We start from the raw sequence: 18,438 nt of genomic DNA, 5'->3' as shown, positions 1-18,438 counted from the left end.
AAACAACAGAGTCGAAGATTCGACTACAAGCATTTTGACTAAGACCAAGTACAAGTATGTACAATCATGGCCGAAAGTGTTGTCACCCCTGAAATTTTTCACCCCTGAAGTATTTCTCCCAGAAAATTATTGCAATTACACATGTTTTGTTACATACAAAACCCATTTTTGGAGTTTTGTGTGAAATTACATCATTTTTGGCTTTTTTTTCTCTGTTGCTTTGTGTTGTTCCAATACACACAAAGGAAATAAACGTGTATAACAAAACGTGTAATTGCAATAATTTTGGGAGAAATACTTCATTTTCTGGAAAAATTTCAGGGGTGCCAACACTTTCGGCCATGTCTGTATTCTTTAGTACTCCTCGATACCGAGTTTCTTACCACACTGAGTAACTTACATAGAATTATGAGTGCAATGTACTTTTACAGTTAGATCATTAAAATCTGACTGGTTTTAAATGAAGTGCATTAGTGAGCTGGGCTGTATTATTTAACGCTACCTTGGATTGAGTAGCGCTGCAGTGGAGAAGAGCGAGTTTTGTTCCACGTCAGAAAAGCACTTCTGTACAGCTGTAGTTTTGCTCTTCATGTGTGTCTTTTAACAGCTGTTTCTGTAGATCAGTAACAACAGGAATCATGTGACTCTGATGTATTCGAGCAGCTCAAGTGTGGACAGAGTCTTTTGTCTGGCTGTTTCAACTGTAGCTCAATGTCCTCTAAAGCCAGACATAAACTGTGTGATTTAGAAATCCTGCACTGCTAACACTGCACTGAAGCTAAAAGCAGGCGGTGATCTACAACAAATAAAATTTAAAAGTTTTTAATTTTATTATTTAATGAGTGAGAGTACGGGTACATGAGCACCATATCGGCTGGATACCCAATACCAGTATCTGTTTCAATATATCCCGAATTGTGACTCTCAGAGCCATTGGCCAAAAGTCGACCCCAGACATGCTGGAGTTGAAGAATCTGTTCTCTTCAGTTCTGTATATTTACCTTCACTTCAACACAACACATTTAAATTTGTGCTTTTACTGGATACAAAGAGAAAAAACAGCACAATTGTAATTAGCTGCATTCAAAAGTTTCAGTCATTTCTAAAAATTATAAAAGATAACTCTGTCTGAAAAAAATAAGCAAAGTTGTTTTTATTAATTTTATCTTAGCTGAAAACACTGCTGAGAAAAACAACACTGACTAGCATGCTTTTCATGATGATCTAAGCAGGTCTATGCTGGTCTCTGCTGTTTTACCTGGTCACCTCAGGATGGTCATACTGGTTAACCAGCACACCAGCATCAACATGCTTGTCTGAAGCGGCGCAGTAATATATTCATTTATTTGAGTTATGCTTTATTTTTATCCTATAATAATAATAATAATAATAATAATAACAATAAATAATAATAATAATAATAATAATAATAATAATAATAATAGTACTAATAATAAAAGATTCAAGATCTTGAATTATTATCATTATTACTATTATTATTATTATTATTATTAGTAGTAGTAGTAGTAGTATACACTGAAATTGTTCTGTTGTTTAAATGGTTGACCTTTTATTTCAGATATTTTGAAGCTATAAAATGATTGACAGGCCTGTGGATCAAACGACAGACAGTCCAGTCTCTGTAGAAGAGGACAGGGCCATGAGGTGATCTAAAACAGCTCAGGTGTGGCTTTATTACTGGACTCAAGACTGAAATGAATGGAAGGGAATGGAGAGCTTCTGTTTTGTGCTTAGTGGCCGAAAACTTGATGATCCAATCCTGAATATTTCAGTTACACTTCAGTCATTTAAGCAGTTAAACTTGATATTTAAGATGCAATTTAGAGCAGAATGAGGCAAACAAAAACTTCTAATCAAAAACTAACTTTAGCTTTAACATTGTGCTACGATTCATGAGTTAATCTGATGTTTTTGGTTGACTTTAGTGGAAATCCATGATGTGGCTGGACAGGCTTTAGGTGAGTTGGTGTGGAATCACAGGGTTTATTATTATTTGATCTGTTTTCTGCTCTGTCTGGTGAAAATTCTAGCCTTTCCTCTTTAAAACCCCTCCCACTGAAACTCCTGCTACTGAGGAAGTGCTGAGTGTGAGGCGTCTGCAGAGCTTTCCAGGCTGTACTGTTGTTTTCTGCTGAGTCTCCTTTTGTTGGTGGGTTTATGGAGAATTCTGGAACTGGAGAATCTCTCTGAAGGGAAATGATCACTAACTGGATCTACAGCCGCCTGTTTGACTGGAATCAAACCTGAAATCAGAGACTGCGTGTTTCACAGAACTGAGAGTGAAAGTCTGAGCGTTCTCACCGGAAGGAACAGCAGGTAAAGAAAATGGCTTCTAAATCTTTCTCAGAGGAGGATCTCTCCTGTCCTGTGTGCTGTGAGATCTTCAAGGATCCTGTTATTCTGCACTGCAGCCACAGTGTGTGTAAAGACTGTTTGCAGCGGTTCTGGAGAACTGAAGGATCCAGAGAATGTCCTGTTTGTAGGAGAAGATCTTCAATTGATCAGCCTTCTACAAACCTGGCTTTAAAGAATCTGTGTGAGGGTTTCTTACAGGAGAGAAGTCAGAGAAGTCCAGCAGAGTCTGAAAACATCTGCAGGTTGCACAGTGAGAAACTCAGACTCTTCTGTCTGGATGATCTACAGCCTGTGTGTTTGGTGTGTCGGGACTCTAAAATCCACACCAACCACAAATTTCTCCCCCTTCAGGAAGCAGCACTTGACTACAAGGTAGGCTACAAACACACACTGTCAGAAGTTCACTAGAAGTTCCTTAGATGTGCGCTCAAATAGTAAAACTTGATAGCAAATCTTCTCTGCACTGATTTCAACTTGGACATTCATTATCAGTCAGTGACTGTTACAGCTTCCCAAATGTTTCAGCACCTCTGTAAAAAATTCTGAAGGTTACAGTTAGCTAAAAGGTACTTTAAAAAGTCTGCAGAGTTCTTTAAAAAGGTCTTGTGGAAAGTTGAGGTGGTCTTTACAGAATTCCTAGTGCTACTAGTGCTTATATTACTATTATGTCACTTTTCTAGGTTCTCTTTGTTTGTGTTTGTGTTTGTGTCTCGGATTAAGGGGTTTTCATATACGCCCCAGGATGAATTGCTACGTCACTGAAGTGGGCTATGATACTGTGGTAAAGATAGTTTGTGGTTAGCGATTATAAATAACAGTAGAGCTACATTTCTTCATTTATATTTCCTGATTTGAGAATTTATATGATGTTGTTCTCCACTAAGTTCACTAAATTTCAAGCTGAAAATAAAACCAATTTGTCATCACTTTACTAAATGATTAATTTTTTGCAAGTGGATTCACATTTTGAGAAACAGTTGCACGAATTTCTGTATCTGGCTTTGTTTCAGGAGGAACTCAAAACTGCACTGAAGCCCCTGAAGGAGAAACTGGAGATCTTTACAGAGTTTAAACTGAATTTGGATCAGACTGCAGAACATATAAAGGTTAGAATATCAAAATCTTCTGAGATTATGATTCTGAACCCACATCCTCACATAATCATTCATATTTGATTTGATTTCCTGCTTCCTTCCAGACTCAGGCCCAACACACAGAGAGACAGATTAAGGAGGAGTTTGAGAAGCTTCACCAGTTTCTACGAGATGAAGAGGCAGCCAGGATATCAGCACTGAGGGAGGAAGAGGAGATGGGAGCTGAAGATGTTTCATTCTTACAGGTGAGGATGAGTCAGTCAGCGTTACAAACTGTACAAGGAACGAAAACGATCAATTCTGTTTTACAGAACTTTTTTGAAAATAGGAACAAAATCACTTTTAACACTGCCAGACTGTAATATTCATCTACAATCTTGCAAACCATTTAAAATGTAATTAAAACATGTTTAAATATGTCTAACGTTTATATACATTAATAGTATCACCCACACTCAGCTCGCTGTTCCTCCTGATGTGCTGATGTGTGAGTGATGTTAAATCAAATAGGCCAGTGTTGTAGTGTCTTGTTGTGCAGGGTATGCACTTGCATTCAGGCCAATATTTTGAGGCTCCCATGAATCACGTCAGCTTATTATTTTATTAATTTATAATCGCCTCTGCTTTTTATTAGTGATAACTGAATAATTCCAATCCCTGCTTAAATATCTTAGGTTTCCAGTTAGTGGTTAGCAACCCTTACTATGGTCTATTACTTTGCTTTGTAACCATAACTACCTTTGCTCGTTGCTAATATAACCATGTTTAGTTATGATCAGCAAAAGTGCAGGCGGAATTGAAGGCTAGTCTAAGTTCTGATGAAACACAGGTGACAGGAAGCCTTAGATGTGCGCTCAAATAGTAACACTTGATAGCAAATCTTCTCTGCACTGACTTCAGCTTGGACATCCACTATCAGTCAGTGACTGTTACAGCCCCCCAAATGTTTCAGCACCTCTGTAAAAATTTCTGAAGGTCATAATTAGCTAAAAGGTACTTTAAAAAGTCTGCAGAGTTCTAGAAAAAGGTCTTGTGGAAAGTTGAGATCGAGATTAACTTGTATCAGAGCAATGAAAAGCACAAAAGATCCAAAGCATACCACCTCATCTGTGAAACATGGCGGTGGGTGTCATGGCCTGGCCAATCACACCCAGATTGACACAACACAGGTTGTTATATGGGAGTAATCTGCTTACTTCACATGAGCTACATAAAAACAGAAACCTCGACTCATATATAGTAGAAAGACACTCATTCATTCATGGTGTTTATAGATTTACAAGGGGTCTTTACAGAATTACTAGTGCTACTAGTGCTATTATTACTGTTATGTCTCTGTTCTAGGTTCTCTTTGTTTGTGTCTCGGATTAAGGGGGTTTTCATATACGCCCCGGGATTAATTGCTAAGTTCACACAGTTCTAGCTCTGGGTTCTTATATCCACACAAAAATAATGCTGAGCATCTACATAAAGATCAATATTTCTGAAAGGGAAAGTTGATGTGAGAACTTCTCCTCATACTGTGGAGGTGATGCACTCATGTTTTGGGGGAGAAAATACAAATACTGACAGCTAGTGGAGATGAGAGGTACTGCAGAATTTATGGGACTTTTTCTAATGACTTGTGCAGAACTGAATCCAGAAAAGCAGAACACCAAGAACGTACAATACACTACATAATGATGTATTATGAGTTCACTGGGTAGAGTAATGTTAGAAAATAAATAAAAATATTTAGATAAACAGATTTGACTGCTTTCACAAAATCTCAACACGTGATCTGTTGACTGTCATGCACAGCAGCTTCAGAAGTGGACAAAAAGCCAATTGTCTCACCAGTATATTCTATAATGGGTCAATCTTGGCCTTTTTCTCGCAAATCATAGTGTTTGATGTGATTTACGACAAGAAACAGGCTTGTGTGGATTTTCATAATCTGACAAGAAATATCTGTACAGACATTAGAAATGTTTATGCATCACTTTAGTCGAGATTCTACATACATTTCATACATGTGACCCCATATATACATATGATGTTTGCACTGTGTGAAAGTGATGCTTTCTTAAAAAATAAATGAATACAATAATGAATAAAGAACTCAGTCACTGATATCACTCTCACTGTTTTACAGAACTACAAGGCCACAGTGAAAAGGTGAGTGTTATTGTCTCCTGTCTCTCTCTCTTTTCTGTGGTTCTGAACTCAAAGCTTCAGCAGCACTGAGTCCTGAATGTTCTTCCAGAGCTCAGGTCACACTGCAGAATCCAGAGAGCCTTTCAGGAGCGCTGCTCCATGTGGGGAAACACCTGGCCAACCTGAAGTTCACAGTCTGGGAGAAGATGAAGGAGATCGTTCAGTTCAGTGAGTCTCATTTTCTCTAGCGATCTTCCTTTCTTTCGTCTTTCTTTTTCATCTAAAGCTATCTTTACCACGGTACCATAGCCTACTTCAGTGACGTATCAATTCATTCTGGGGCGTATAAGCAAAGCTGACCTGGCCCCCTTAATCCAAGACACAGGATGGAGGATGGGGGGTCTTGCAGTCAGTATTTACTATCAGCATATATAATATTATAATATTATGATTATAATAATCAGCTCCTACCACAACTGTCATTTTATAATGGCAGAATAGGATTTATGACAAAAACATGCAAAACATTAGTCTGCCCCAAAATACAAGAGAAAAATACACTGCAAGGCCCCCCATCCTCCTTCTCCCCCTAGAGTCACCCCCCAACAGACACACATACATAATGAACATTCACTGCAAGCACTGTGTCATAATAAACCAGGTATTAAAGTAAATTAAGGAATAAATTAAAAAGTAAAAAATAATCATGACTAAAAAGTCAGGTTGATGTAAATGTTTGTCCAGCGACTCTTTCCATTAGTGTATAAATGTAATGTAAGTGATAAACGCAGCATCACAGCTGCAGGAAGCCGTCTTTCCTCTGAACACACAGCAAACATCACAACAGGAGCTTTACTAAAATTAAAGTCAGACACTATAAATTAACCATTTAGTAGATTTCTATCTCTGTATTGCGAAAAACAAAACAGTTTTTGTGTTTTGAATATTGATGCAACAGGAGGCTCACACACTTACGACCGGCACAACTTTCACCCCATAGAAGACGACATAAAATGTTTACATGAGGAAAAACGATACGAGGAAATTTAAAAACTAAACTGGAAATCATCCTGAACTGAAGCACACTGAGACAGAGGCACGAAAAATGGTTACTGATTATTATCTTACCTTTGATGACTTTGTGCAAAGAATAAGACTCTTTGTTTTTTACGCTTTTTTACATGAACTTTTAAGATGTTATTTCTTGTATGTACTAAAGGCCCTTTAGCACTCAGAGCTCCAGCGTCTTCACCCAAGTCTCCCTGATGGTAGATCCAGCCATGCTTGGTGATAATGAGCTCTGTTTGATGGTGAAAAGCTTGTCTTGTTTTTTTGCGCTAACACCAAGTGATGTGGCTGGACAGGCTTTAGGTGAGTTGGGGTGGAATGACTAAAATCACAGCGTTTATTATTATTTGATCTGTTTTCTGCTCTGTCTGGTGAAAATTCTAGTCTTTCGTCTATAAAACCTCTCCCACTGAGGAAGTGCTGAGTGTGAAGTTGTTTCAGAGACGCCCATCCAATGAAAAGCAAGCTTTTTTCCCAGTTCTGGCAGCAGAATGTCACATTTTGTTTGACTTTTTCATCCATCCATCATCTAAACCTCTTATCCTTCTGGGTCGCTGGAGCCTATCCCAGCTGTCATTGGGCGAAAGGCAGGATACACCCTGGACAGGTCGCCAGTCCATCTCGGGGCAGACAGACAGACATGCACATTCACTCACACCTAGGGGCAATTCAGCATGTCCAATTAGCCTGACTGCATGTCTTTGGACTGTGGGAGGAAACCGACGCAGACACGGGGAGAACAGGCAAACTCCACACAGAAATGACCCTGGTCGCCTGGCCGGGAATCAAACCCAGGCCATTCTTGCTGCGAGGCGACAGCGCTACCCACTGCGCCACCCTTGTTTGACTTCTTGAAGTTTTTAATTAATATATCAAAATAATAACTTATTATTTCAAAATAATTACTTATTGAATTGAAATAATTCAACTTTCTTATTAAGTCTACAAGTTTAATATTATACAGCCCAAGCTTAAACACTGACTTTTGGAGCGTGTAAATATTTTTACGTTTTATATTGCAGTTTTTCACTGAATTCTTTAGTAAAAAATTTCATCTTAAATCCAAACTCTGAGTGTTATCAGAGGAGCCTGTTAGCCTGTTAGCTTTTAAAAGAAAACTTATTTTGTTTTACTGAAAAGCTGAAATGAAACAATTGACCCTTTTTTAGGATTATTGACTCTTTTTATGTAAGCTGTTTGACTCTTTTTCTGTAAGCTGTATATATATATATATATATATATATATATAATTATGTGATGTTCAGAAAAAATGCAAGTATTGTTTTGTACTTTGTTTAAAACTACAATATAAGTAAGTAAACATTACAGAATGTTCTGTAAATATTCATTAACAGTAACTACCTGACATGTGTTGTTTGTTTATTTATTTATTTATTTATTTATTTATTTTCATTTCAGCTCCTGTAACTCTGGACCCCAACACTGCTCATCCTAGACTCATCCTGTCTGATGATCTGACCAGTGTCAGATTCCCTATTTATCACCAGCAGCTTCCTGATAATCCAGAAAGATTTGAGGAATATGCATATGTTCTGGGCTCTGAGGGCTTTAACTCAGGAACTCACTGCTGGGATGTTGAAGTTGGAGACAGTGAAATCTGGTTACTGGGTGTGATGACAGAATCTGCTCAGAAGAAGGGAAGTATATCCTCCAGGAGTGGAATGTGGTATGTGTGGTATAATGATGGTGTATATAAATCCTGTTCTTCACCACAGCCAGACACTCTCCTCTCAGTAGGTCAGAACCTGCAGAGGGTCAGAGTTCAGCTGGACTGGGACAGAGGGAAACTCTCATTCTCTGATCCTCTCACTAACACACACTTACACACTTTCACACACACATTCACTGAGAGAGTTTTTCCACTGTTCAGTACCAGTGAAATCATGCAAATCACAGCAGTTCAGTTTAGTGTATCAGTGAATCAGCTCAGTTAGAGCTCATTAAGTCTTTGTGTGGATCAGCACTGAAAAACTGATTAATACTGAAATGATCACTGCGGTTATAAGACCTGTTCAGTTACTGCAGCTGAGCTGAGATTATTTGAGGAATCTTATTGAGCTGCTTAAACACATTTGTAGAAGGTTTATCTGCATTTTAAACCTGAATGTAAACCACATTAAAGTAGCACAGTCTGAGTAACACTGAACTCAGTACATTCTTAATGCTTAGAGTGTATAAAAATGGAAAGTAAAGCAGGTGTAACATTCAAATATATATTTGGATTATTCTACTGAATTGATTCAAAGTCAGAGTTGAAAACACATTTAACTGACTTGGTGTTTAGACTGGAATTATTTTGCTTTGAGTGACTCTGTATCTTAATTATGGTCATTTTATTAAAATACATTATTGAAGATTCCATCTTGTCACTACCAAAACAATCATAAAACTACTGAAATGTCACCATATGGTTCAGTAGTGACTGTTTCAGTAGTGACAATTATATGAAAATGTGGGGCAGCATTTTTTTAAATAAAGTTTTTTTTTTTTTAAATTCATGATTAATCTTGTTATGTTTCAACATCACTTTAAAAGAAATGAAAGGATCTTAAAAAAATACAAAAAGTATTATTTTCACAAGTTGAAGTTTAGGGGTTAGAGTTTGAGACGCTTCCCAATAGAAAGTACCCTATAAATTACGATTTTGTATATATTTAGCTCATTAGTATATCAATTAATGCCTTTTGTTTAAATAAATCAGAACATAATCCTTGTACATGTCTAAGATCTGAATACTTTGTTTTTTTACTGTTGGACCGCAGTTTGAAGTAATGGCCCATATGTATTTAAAATATCTCATATGTAAGTTTGATGCTGGGATGTTTTATCAAATTTGTTTAGAAATTTTGAAAAAGTCCATTCATAAGATTCTTCTTAATTCAGCGTAAGCTTTACTGTTGCTTAAACACAGTTGTGGAAAGTTCATCTTCATTTCTGAAGCTCTTCTGTGACCCTGATAACAGTAACACAAACCAGGTTATTGGGTTTCCTGTATTTTGTCTTGTATTGTTTTTGTCTGTTGTAAATTTGGTTAAGATCAGGGGTTAAACTGGAATTTGGGACGTGGGGGAGCCCTATTTTTCCAATGAGTGTCAACAATGTGGGAAGTGAACACTTCAGTGTATGTGGTTCTATATGGAGTTCTAACACTGATACCATGAAAATGGGATTAAAACTAACAGCCTGTTTGTTTCTGTCTGAACGGCTTAATGAAGTCAGTTCATTTATTTGTCTGTTTTAAGTTTTCCTTTTTGTCAGTTTTGTCATCAAAATTATATGAAGGTATCTTCTGATTCTTTTCTGACAAAAATGAAATGTGGAATAAGTAACATAAAAAATGATTAAACCATGAAGACGTCAGAGCACATCTGTGATTATTATATGCTAATCAGACGGTTCTTATTCAGGATAAAGCTTGAAGGAAATAGGATCAGTCCTCTTTGTGAAAATACAGGATCCAAAAGGCCTTAAAAATTAGCTTTTAGTTGTGAAGCCAGTTTGAATTCATGGTGTAGCTTCACATATTAGCAGGGCGTCGGATCACAGGTTAATGGTCGACCTGACTAACTGGGGTCCTGCCTGTATAGGGGGTCTCCAAAAACCTCACAAATAAACTGATTTTGGTTTCTAATTTTGATACTTGCTGTTATTTTAGTAATAATATACTAACTTCCATCATAGGTTCTGCTTATCTGTCTAATTCCTGCCCTCCTCAAAAGCTAAAGTGGTTTGATCCTCCTGCACAAATCTATGGTGTAAAGAACAGCAGTTAGTGCAACAGCTAATTCTGAAACACCAAAAGCAGGATTTCAGAAGTGCAAGGAGCTCAGAGAGCGAGAGAGAAAGCTAAAAGAGGACAGAGAGAAAACTGCTGACCAGTTTCTGTCAGAAAACAGGTCAGCCTGAAGAGCCAAACAGCCAAAATGCTGCAGTAAAGTCAGCTAGCTTGCTAACTAGCGGTTAGCTATCAAGCAGTGATTCATAACAAACACGAGCTGATAAAGAGGCAGGATTTGATTCAGAGCAGCTGGTGAGCGTTTTATTAACAGGTAATGTACCAGACAGTGTTTCTGTGATCATAACCAGTGAAGTTCAGCCTCAGTGCAGCAGTGAACCTGTAAAACACCCTTTACTGTTAGTTCCAGAAGTGACTGATGGAGAGAGAGCAGCTCCTCTTCCTCTACTGAGGCAGCTGAGTGAGGCACGCTGAGCTCAACAAAGCAGCCAACAGCTTCCAACTAACAGCCAAACATCTGTTTAGCAGGTAAAGTGAAAATGACAGTAAATATACTGAAATATTTTTGTTTTGTTTTTCTCTTTTGGATGTTTCCTCTAATTACATTGGTTGTCTTGAAGAGAGACCAAGTTTAAGTCTAATCCTTTTTGAACTACAGCAGGATTGATGATTCAACAGTGCAGAAATGGCAACTTGGCAAGTGAAATTATCTTAAATCTAGTTAATATATATCTAATATCACTCATTTTGAGATTGTTCTAAACCTATTTTAAGGCTATTTAAACATTTTTCTAGACATTGTTATCTGCTTGGTGTAATTTTAGTCAAATTATCTCACTATATTGGCAGATATTTTTGCTTGTTATAAGAAACATGCTGGACACCAGCTAAATTATTATTAACTATTGAAATATAGTGAGATAATTTTACTTGACAAGATTACTTAAAGCACGTGCAGATACCTACAACTAAGTGAAATAATCTGAAAAGAAGTTTACAACAATCTCAAAATGAGAAATGTTAATGTATTGAATGGATTTAAGATTAATTCACTTGCCAAGATACCATTTTTTGCAGTGAAAGCACAGCTTACCTTATTGATTATGAGCTGTTTTACCCTTAAATACATACCAACCAACAACATAAAGTAATGCAACAAAATAAATAAAATTTTTGTTTTCTTAATTTTTTGGGGAGGGGGCAAATACCGTGCCAGGGGCCCAAAATTCAGGGCTGTGCCCCTGTATATTACATGCAGAAATGAATAATTCATAGGTTTGGTAGAAATATAGGCATATTACATAGACGTTTGCAAACATAATTCTGAAAACTGATTGAAAGATTACAAATTTCAAATATGAAATATTTGTCATACAATATGACATAAATGTGTACATCCGAAAAATTAAGCTCTTATGGACATTTATTAACAAACATTTAGCTGATTTAAAGTGAAATATTGATTATTCTTATTGTATTTATATCAAGTTAATATTTCAGCTCATTTCAGTAATTTAAGCAATTAAACATAATATTAGCTTTAAACTTAATGTAGCTTGGAAATTTTGTGTTAAGCCTTTTTTGCTCATCCTTATTAATGAAATCCATGATGTGGCTGGACAGGCTTTAGGTGAGTTGGGGTGGAATGACTCTAAAATCACAGTTTATTATTATTTGATCTGTTTTCTGCTCTGCCTGGTGTAAATTCTAGCCTTTCCTCTTTAAAACTCCTCCCACTGAAGCTTCTCCCCCTGAGGAGGTGCTGAGTGTGAGGCGTCTGCACAGCTTTCCATGCTGTACTGTTGTTTTCTGCTGAGTCTCCTTTTGTTGGTGAGTTTATGGAGAATTCTGGAACTGGAGAATCTCTCTGAAGGGAAATGATCACTAACTGGATCTACAGCCGCCTGTTTGACTGAAAAACAACCCTGAAATCAGAGACTGAGAGTTTCACAGAACTGAAAGTGAAAGCCTGAGTGTTCTCACTGGAAGAAACAGCAGGAAAAGAAAATGGCTTCTAAATCTTTCTCAGAGGAGGATCTCTCCTGTCCTGTGTGCTGTGAGATCTTCAAGGATCCTGTTATTCTGCACTGCAGCCACAGTGTGTGTAAAGACTGTCTGCAGCGGTTTTGGGAAACCAAAGGATCCAGAGAATGTCCAGTTTGTAGGAGGAGATCTTCAATGCATGAACCTCCTACAAACCTGGCTTTAAAGAACCTGTGTGAGGGTTTCTTACAGGAGAGAAGTCAGAGAAGTCCAGCAGAGTCTGAAAACATCTGCAGTTTGCACAGTGAGAAAATCAGACTCTTCTGTGTGGATGATCTACAGCCTGTGTGTTGGGTGTGTCGGAACTCTAAAATCCACACCAACCACAAATTGCTCCCCCTTCAGGAAGCAGCAGTTGACTACAAGGTAGGCTACAAACACACACTGTTCACTAAGTTCACTAAATTTTAAGCTGAAAAATAAAAACAATTTTCAGCGCTTTACTAAATCTGTAAGCTGATTCTCAAGTGGATTCACATTTTGAGAAAGAGTTGCACCAGTTTTTGTATCTGGCTTTGTTTCTCACAAAAAGGATGATTTATTTCAGGAGGAGCTCAAAACTGCACTGAAACCCCTGAAGGAGAAACTGAAGACCTTTAAAAGGTTTAAACTGCATTTGGATCAGACTGCAGAACATATAAAGGTTAGAATATCAAAATCTTCTGAGATTATTATTCTGCACCCACATCCTCACATAAACATTCATATTTGATTTGATTTACTGCTTCCTTCCAGACTCAGGCCCAACACACAGAGAGACAGATTAAGGAGGAGTTTGAGAAGCTTCACCAGTTTCTACGAGATGAAGAGGCAGCCAGGATATCAGCACTGAGGGAGGAAGAGGAGCTGAAGAGTCAGAGGATGAAGGAGAAGATTGAGAAGATGAGTAGAGAGATATCAGCACTTTCAGACACAATCAGAGCCATAGAAGAGGAGATGGGAGCTGAAGATGTTTCATTCTTACAGGTGAGGATGATTCAGTCAGCGTTACAAACTGTACAAGGAATGAAAATGATCAATTCTGTTTTACAGAACTTTTTTGAAAGTAGGAACAAAATCACTTTTAACACTGCCAGACTGTAATATTCATCTACAATCTTGCGAACCATTTAAAATGTAAATAAAACATGTTTAAATATGTATAATTTTCATAGAATTATGGCATTAATAAAATCACCCACACTCGCTGTTCCTCCTGATGTGCTGCTGTGTGAGTGATGTTAAATCAAATAGGCCAGTGTTGTAGCGTCTTTTTGTGCAGGGTATGCACTTGCATTCAGGCCCATGTTTTGAGGCCCCCATGAATCACATCTGCTTATTATTTTATTAATTTATAATCGCCTCTGCTTTTTATCAGTGATAATTGACTATTTACAAACCCTTCTAAATATCTTAGTTTTCCAGTTAGTGGTTAGCAACCATTACTGTGGTCTTTTACTTAGCATTGTAACCATTACCAGTTTTGCTCGTTGCTAATATAACCATGTTTAGTTATGATCAGCAAAAGTGCATTCAGAATTGAAGGCTAGTCTAAGTTCTGATGAAACACAGGTGACAGGAAGCCTTAGATGTGCGCTCAAATAGTAACACTTGATAGCAAATCTTCTCTGCACTGATTTCAGCTTGGACATCCACTATCAGTCAGTGACTGTTACAGCCCCCAAAATGTTTCAGCACCTCTGTAAAAAATTCAATGTAAAGCGCAAAAGATCCAAAGCGTACCACCTCATCTGTGAAACATGGTGGTGGGTGTCATGGCCTGGCCGTTCTCACCCAAACTGACACAACACAGGTTGTTATGTGGGAGTAATCTGCTTACCTCACATAAGCTACATTAAAACGGAAACTTCAACTCATATATAACAGAAAGACGCTCATTCATTCATGGTGTTCACAGATTTACAAGGTTTTTTGGGGGGGTCTTTAAAGAATTACTAGTGCTACTAGTGCTATTATTACTATTATGTCACTTTTCTAGGTTCTCTTCGTTTGTGTTTGTGTCTCGGATTAAGTTGTCTTGTTCCAACAACTTTGCTTATACGGCCCGGGATGAATTGCTACGTCACTGAAGTGGGCTATGGTACTGTGGTAAAGATAGTTTGTGGTTAGCGATTATAAATAACAGTAGAGCTACATTTCTTCATTTATATTTCCTGATTTGAGAATTTGTATGATGTTGTTCTCCACTTCAGGACTTTATTTTCTACTTTAAATTTTTGTCCAGCCAAAACAGTTAAACAAGGTTAATTTGTACATTTTCATTAACGCTGTAAGTGGTTTGTAAAGAGAGTTGGGAAAGAGAAATATAGACATTACGAGCAAAAGTACCAGCAAAAGAATTTGGCACATTTGATTGCTTCACACAGTTCTAGCTCTGGGTTCTTATGTCCACACAAAAATAATGCTGAGCAGCTACATAAAGATCAATATTTCTGAAAGTGAAAGTTGATGTGAGAACTGCTCCTCATACTGTGGAGGTGATGCACTCATGTTTTGAGGGAGAAAAATGCAAATACTGACAGCTAGTGGAGATGAGAGGTACTGCAGAATTTATGGGACTTTTTCTAATAACTTGTGCAGAACTGAATCCAGAAAAGCAGAACACCAAGAACGTACAATACACTACATAATGATGTATTATGAGTTCACTGGGTAGAGTAATGTTAGAAAATAAATAAAAATATTTAGATAAACAGATTTGACTGCTTTCACAAAATCTCAACACGTGATCTGTTGACTGTCATGCACAGCAGCTTCAGAAGTGGACAAAAAGCCAATTGTATCACCAGTATATTCTATATTGGGTCAGTCTTGGCCTTCTTCTCGCAAATTATAGTGTTTGATGTGATTTATGACAAGAAACAGGCTTGTGTGGATTTTCATAATCTGACAAGAAATATCTGTACAGACATTAGAAATGTTTATGCATCACTTTAGCTACATACATTTCATACATGTGACCCCATATATACATATGATGTTTACACTGTGTGAAAGTGATGCTTTCTTAAGAAAATAAATAAATACATAAATGAATAAAGAACACTGATATCACTCTCATTGTTTTACAGAACTACAAGGCCACAGTGAAAAGGTGAGTGTTATTGTCTCCTGTCTCTCTCTCTTTTCTGTGGTTCTGAACTCAAAGCTTCAGCAGCACTGAGTCCTGAATGTTCTTCCAGAGCTCAGGTCACACTGCAGGATCCAGAGAGCCTTTCAGGAGCGCTGCTCCATGGGGGGAAACACCTGGCCAACCTGAAGTTCACAGTCTGGGAGAAGATGAAGGAGATTATTCAATTCAGTGAGTCTCATTTTCTCTAGCGTTCTTTCTTTCTTTCTCTTTCTTTCATTTTTGTTTTTCTTTCTTTCGTATTTCTTTTTAATCTTTTATTTTTCTCTGGTATTTTGGGGAACACCAACTAAGGTTTTGCACTGTGATAAATCCTGTTCTGCCATTATAAAATGACTGTTGTGGTAGGAGCTGATTTATAATAATCATAATATTATAATATTACATATGCTGATAGTAAATACTGACTGCAAGGGCCCCCCATCCTCCATCCTGTGTCTCAGATTAAGGGGTCCTGTTCCAACAGCTTTGCATGTACGCCCTGGGATGAATTGATACGTCACTGAAGTAGTATGGTACATATATATGCATAATGTTTAGAAAAATTAAATTGTTGATTACAGTAATAAACTGTTGTCAGTGTGTCGTCTTGTAAATATTGTTTTGTACTTTGTTTAAAACAACAATATAACATAAATGTAAGTAAACTTTACAGAATGTTCTGTAAATATTCATTACAGTAACTACCTGACAACTTCCTGGAACTTACTGTACATTTACAGATTTTTTTTATAGTGTATAATTAAACTCATGAAATATGTGTATTTCTGTGTAAATTACATGTGTGTATTTTTTCTTCAGCTCCTGTAACTCTGGACCCCAACACTGCTCATTCTGATCTCATCGTGTCTGATGATCTGACCAGTGTGAGATTCACTGATGAGAAACAGCAGCTTCCTGATAATCCAGAGAGATTTGATGAATATGTATGTGTTCTGGGCTCTGAGGGCTTCAACTCAGGAACTCACTTCTGGGAGGTTGAAGTTGGATACAATACAGTCTGGTTACTGGGTGTGATGACAGAATCTGCTCAGAAGAAGGGAGATATATTCTCCAGGAGTGGAGTGTGGTTTGTGTGGTATAATAGTGGTAAATATAAAGCCTGTTCTTCACCACAGCCAGGCACTCTCCTCTCAGTAGGTCAGAAACCGCAGAGGGTCAGAGTGCAGTTGGATTGGGACAGAGGAAAACTCTCATTCTCTGATCCTCTCACTAACACACACTTACACACTTTCACACACACATTCACTGAGAGAGTTTTTCCACTGTTCCTTACCAGTAAAATCAGCACTGTGAAAATCACAGCAGTTCAGTTTAGTGTATCAGTGAATCAGCTCAGTTAGAGCTCATTCAGTCTTTGTGTGGATCAGCACTGAAATACTGATTAATACTGAAATGATCACTGCAGTTATAAGACCTGTTCAGTTGCTGCAGTTGAGCTGGGATTATTTAAGGAATCTTATTGAGCTGCTTAAACACATTTGTAGAAGGTTTATCTGCTTTTTTAAACACGAATGGAAACTACATTAAAGTAGCTCAGTCTAAATAACACTGAACACATTACATTCTTAATGATTAGAGTGTATAAAAATGGAAAGTAAAGCAGGTGTAACATTCAAATATATATTTGGATTATTCTACTGAATTGATTCAAAGTCAGAGTTGAAAACACACTTAACTGACTTGGTGTTTAGACTGGAATTGTTTTGCTTTGAGTGACTCTGTATCTTAATTATGGTCATTTTATTAAAATACATTATTGAAGATTCCATCTTGTCACTACCAAAACAATCATAACACTACTGAAACTTCACCATGTGTTTCAGTAGTGACTGTTTCCATAGTGACAATTACATTTTTTATAAATGAATTCATGATTAATCTTAATGTTTCAGCTTCACTTTAAAATAAATGAAAGGATCTTAAAAAATACAAAAAATAAAAGTATTATTTTCACAAGCTGAAGTTTAGGAGTTTGAGACAGACGACTCCCAATAGAAAGCACCCTATAAATGATGGTTTTGTATATATTTAGCTTGTTAATTTAGCTTATTATTGTTCAAATAAATCAGAACATAATCCTTGTACATGTCTAAGATCTGAATACTTTGTTTTTTTACTGTTGGACCGCAGTTTGAAGTAATGGCCCATATATATTTAAAATATCTCATATGTAAATATGATGCTGGGAGGTTTTATCAAATTTGTTTAGAAATTTTGAAAAAGTCCATTCATAAGATTCTTCTTAATTCAGCGTAAGCTTTACTGTCTCTCACAGTTTCTTAAACACAGTTGTGGAAAGTTCATCTTCATTTCTGAAGCTCTTCTGTGACCCTGATAACAGTAACACAAACCAGGTTGTTGGGTTTCCTGTATTTTGTCTTGTATTGTTTTTGTCTATTGTAAATTTCAGGGGTCAGGGGTTAAACTGGAATTTGGGACGTGGGGGAGCCCTATTTTTCCAATGAGTGTCAGCAATGTGGGAAGTGAACACTGTTCAGTGTATGTGGTTCTATATGGAGTTCTAACACTGATACCATGAAAATGGGATTAAAACTAACAGCCTGTCTGTTTCTGTCTGAACGGCTTAATGAAGTTCATTTATTTATCTGTTTTAAGTTTCCTTGTTTGTCAGTTCTGTCATCAAAATTATATGAAGGTATCTTCTGATTGTTTTCTGACAAAAATGAAATGTGGAATGAGTAACATAAAAAATGATTAAACCATGAAGACGTCAGAGCACATCTGTGATTATTATATGCTAATCAGACGGTTCTTATGGTGTAGCTTCACATATTAGCAGGGCGTCGGATCGCAGGTAATGGTGGACCTGA

The 18,438-nt window shown here is 37.2% G+C and overlaps 1 protein-coding gene across 3 annotated transcripts; it reads left to right on the top strand.

Moving 5' to 3' along the window:
- The first annotated feature begins 1,999 nt into the window (after positions 1-1,999).
- On the top strand, positions 2,000-18,187 carry LOC118809103 (zinc-binding protein A33-like). Of its 3 annotated transcripts, none has more exons than XM_036572105.1 (7): positions 2,000-2,595; positions 12,463-12,840; positions 13,022-13,117; positions 13,210-13,440; positions 15,546-15,568; positions 15,657-15,775; positions 16,406-18,187. In XM_036572105.1, the coding sequence occupies exons 1-7, from the start codon at positions 2,347-2,349 to the stop codon at positions 16,945-16,947; spliced, it is 1,638 nt and encodes a 545-aa protein (XP_036427998.1). In that variant the 5' UTR covers positions 2,000-2,346; the 3' UTR covers positions 16,948-18,187. The 3 variants fall into 3 exon arrangements, with proteins under 3 accessions (XP_036427998.1, XP_036427991.1, XP_036427983.1); XM_036572090.1 differs by lacking the exon at positions 2,000-2,595 and adding an exon at positions 9,180-10,959 and having other exon boundaries at positions 12,174-12,840; XM_036572098.1 differs by lacking the exons at positions 12,463-12,840; positions 13,022-13,117; positions 13,210-13,440; ... (1 more) ...; positions 15,657-15,775; positions 16,406-18,187 and adding exons at positions 3,387-3,482; positions 3,575-3,715; positions 5,605-5,627; positions 5,716-5,834; positions 8,094-8,971 and having other exon boundaries at positions 2,000-2,748.
- Positions 18,188-18,438: the final 251 nt, after the last annotated feature.

Source organism: Colossoma macropomum, unplaced genomic scaffold (assembly GCF_904425465.1).
Source record: "Colossoma macropomum unplaced genomic scaffold, Colossoma_macropomum, whole genome shotgun sequence".
Lineage (NCBI taxonomy): Eukaryota > Metazoa > Chordata > Actinopteri > Characiformes > Serrasalmidae > Colossoma > Colossoma macropomum.
Note: the sequence above shows the minus strand (reverse complement) of the source record. Positions and strands in the feature narration are given on the sequence as shown.